Here is a 1,665-nt window from a genome sequence, read left to right on the forward strand (position 1 = left end):
ACGGGCAAACCCCAAAAGGGCCACCACGACAGCCACATGACGACCAAAACCCCACGGCCAACCCCGACAGACCAAACCCCAAAAGGGCCAAACCCCAAAGGCCACCCGACAGACCCCCCAAAAGGGCCCAAACCCCCCCCGGGGCCAACCTGACAGACCAACCCCAAAAGGGGGCCACCATAAGGGCCAACCCCAAAAAAGGGCCAAAACCTACAGGGCCAACAACCGGGGCCAAAAAAAAAATGCAGGCCCAAAACGGGCCCCTGACAGAAACCCCCACAAAAGGTCCCCATAAGACCAACCACGACCGCCACCTGCAGACCCCCAAGGGGGCCCCAAAACAGGGCCCCCAACAGGGCCCCAGACCCCAAACCCCAAGGGGGCCCCCTGAAACCCCCACAAAGGGGCCACCATGAAAAACAACCCCACGGGCCCCGAAAGGACCAAACCCCGACAGGGCCAACCAAAGGGCCCCCAGCAGGGCCAAATACGACAGGCCACCAGACAGAACCCCCAGAGAACCCCACACAGGGCCACCCCCAAATGGGCCACCACGACGGCCAACCTGACAACCAAAACCACGACGGGGCCCCCCATGACTCCCCAGACAGGGCCAACCACGACAGAACCACCCACTGGTAACCCGATAGGGGCCCCCCGACGGCCCCAACGAACCCTCAACTGGCACCCGCGAAACCAAAATGCCTGGGCCAAACCCGCAGGGCCAACCACGCGAACCAACCCCGCGGACCAACCCACAGGACCCCACACGGGGCCAAACCCCGACAGGCCAACACCAGGGGCCAAACCCCCAAAAGGCCCACACGAACCAAAGCACTGGCCCCCACGAAAAAAACCACGCAGGCCAAAAACCCACGACCAACCCGAAGGGCCACACCAACCAACAGAAACCAAAATGCAAAAAGGGCCAACCCCACAGAAACCAACCCCCAAGGGCCAAACCCGAAAAACCAAACCCAGACCAAACCCCGGGGCCAAAACAAAAAACCCCGAAAGCCATGCCTGGCCCAGACGGGCCCAAACCCCACGAATCAACCCGACAGAATAAACCCCCCAAGGGCCCCCGACAGGGCCCACGAAGAACCCCCACGACAAACCAAACCACAAGGGCCCCCCCAGGGCCCCAACAGACCAAAAACGACGACCCCACACAACCAACCCGACGGGGCCACCCACAGAACCCAACCCCGAGGCCCCCCGCAACAACCAGCACCACCACCGAAAAAACCAACCCAAAAAAAAAAAGAAAGAAACCCACAAAAGTTTTAAAAAAATTTTCTGGGGTCGATACGCCACGCAGAGGCTTGTATTCTTTGTAAACCCTTTTTTTTTAACGTTTGTAAAGCTTTGTTTTTTGCCCATTTTTAACCCAAAACAAAATGTTTAGTAAATGGAAAATTTATTATTTTTTGGGAAAAAGATTAATAACCGGGGGAAAGGTTTTTGCCCCTCTCCCCTTTTCCGGTTTTGGTGAAAAAATACACCCGCAGTAAAATGAGTTTGTTATTTCCCCCTTTTTCCTACGAAAAAACAAGGGTGCTTGATTTTTTTTTTTCCCCCATGCGCCCACCATGGCGTGCCATCACACAGAAAACACAACAAAATGAAACCCCAACCCGCAAAAGGGAACATTATGTGTGGTTC

The 1,665-nt window shown here is 56.1% G+C and overlaps 1 protein-coding gene across 1 annotated transcript; it reads left to right on the top strand.

Moving 5' to 3' along the window:
- The first annotated feature begins 412 nt into the window (after positions 1 to 412).
- Positions 413 to 1,069, top strand: LOC119585952 (extensin-like). Its single transcript, XM_037934667.1, has one exon. The coding sequence runs from the start codon at positions 413 to 415 to the stop codon at positions 1,067 to 1,069; it is 657 nt and encodes a 218-aa protein (XP_037790595.1).
- Positions 1,070 to 1,665: the final 596 nt, after the last annotated feature.

The sequence above is a fragment of the Penaeus monodon genome, chromosome 20 (assembly GCF_015228065.2).
Source record: "Penaeus monodon isolate SGIC_2016 chromosome 20, NSTDA_Pmon_1, whole genome shotgun sequence".
NCBI classification, from domain to species: domain Eukaryota; kingdom Metazoa; phylum Arthropoda; class Malacostraca; order Decapoda; family Penaeidae; genus Penaeus; species Penaeus monodon.

Excerpts from the sequence above, each read along its gene's own strand:
- LOC119585952 (XM_037934667.1), top strand. The coding sequence starts at position 413 with ATGAAAAACAACCCCACGGGCCCCGAAAGGACCAAACCCCGACAGGGC.